The following is a 1,290-nucleotide window of genomic DNA, read 5'->3' as shown; positions in this document are numbered from 1 at the left end:
TCACTACCTACATTTTTAAGATAATAATGTTGCACCTTGGAAGAGAATTTCTTTATTGCTATTTAAGGAAGTTTATTAACTGAAAAAACATATAAGCACTTTGTATTTTGGCTTTCTCTACAGCTTGCTTTGCTCTCGTGTGCAACATACATTTTATCTTTTGTTTAGTTTTATTCTCAATAGTATAAGATATGAATTTGGCATCACTAATATCCACTTCTCATTCTTTTAATATCTGAAATTGCAGAAACTGAACGAGTCAAAGAGGAGGTTGGTGCTGTTTCAAGTAAAAAAGGTAAATGCAGCTTAAAGATAAAGATGTCATGACTCTAACTTATTTCTGCTAAGGTTTCTAACAATGTATTGTTTTGTGCTTAGAGAAGAGCTCTATTTGTTGATTTTACTAGTTTGTTGATATAGAAACAAACCTATTTTGCACAAGATTTTATCATTACTGTTCTAAAGCAAAAACGCGTTATTCCTTTAGGACCATAAATTAAAGCTAGTTATGCTAGTCAAATTGCAAGTTAATTTTGAAAAATTATAGAAATGTAATTGTTTAAACTCCATAGAATCCCCATCATCTGGAGAGCATTCGAGTGCAACATACTGACTTAAGAGATTAGGAATCGAATAAATGAAACTTTAACTGAAAGTACTCACATGAACAAAATTCACTTTGTTCAAGAATGGTATAAAAATATGAAATGTATTATGTGAGATGGTGACTTGGAGACATTTTGCTTTAAGAAATACATTGGAAAGTCTGAAATGAAATCAGTAATGTAGCCAATGTCTTTGGAAATATAGCAAGAGACAATTTAATAAGCCTATCCTCAAAATACACTTATGCATACACACACACAAACCTACACACATACCCTTACACACATACCCCATTAAAACCACGTAACAGGTTCTCCTAAAAGACTATTTTATTTCACATGCTTTATAAAGAAAACATATAACAGGATTGTAGGGAGCTATAAAATATATATGACACATATTCACATACTCAATCCCAAACAATGTATACATATGAATATAAATGAATATAGGAATGTAACTCAATATCTAATATACATTTATGTTTCTTAATAAATACAATATAAATTAATGTTATTATATAAATTAATTTATTGATTATTTTATATATACATATATCTCTATGGGAAAGCAACAAAGATTAGAGAGTGAATTCTTTAAGAAAAATATGAACTGTATTTGAAAGTAATAATTAGAAGCAATTAAGTTACTGATATTAATAGATGCTCTCTTTCAAATACAACT

General features: G+C 28.7%; 1 protein-coding gene across 1 annotated transcript in view; it reads left to right on the top strand.

Annotated features, from left to right (window-relative positions):
- TRDN (triadin) overlaps positions 1-1,290 on the top strand; it is a 419,992-nt gene that overhangs the window by 268,652 nt on the left and 150,050 nt on the right. The window contains exon 20 of the mRNA XM_011992160.1: positions 248-295. Coding sequence (XP_011847550.1) covers positions 248-295 — 48 coding nt within the window. The remainder of the gene's footprint in view (positions 1-247; positions 296-1,290) is intronic.

Source organism: Mandrillus leucophaeus, unplaced genomic scaffold (genome assembly GCF_000951045.1).
Source record: "Mandrillus leucophaeus isolate KB7577 unplaced genomic scaffold, Mleu.le_1.0 Scaffold405, whole genome shotgun sequence".
NCBI classification, from domain to species: domain Eukaryota; kingdom Metazoa; phylum Chordata; class Mammalia; order Primates; family Cercopithecidae; genus Mandrillus; species Mandrillus leucophaeus.
This window is presented reverse-complemented; position numbering and strand designations above follow the sequence as displayed.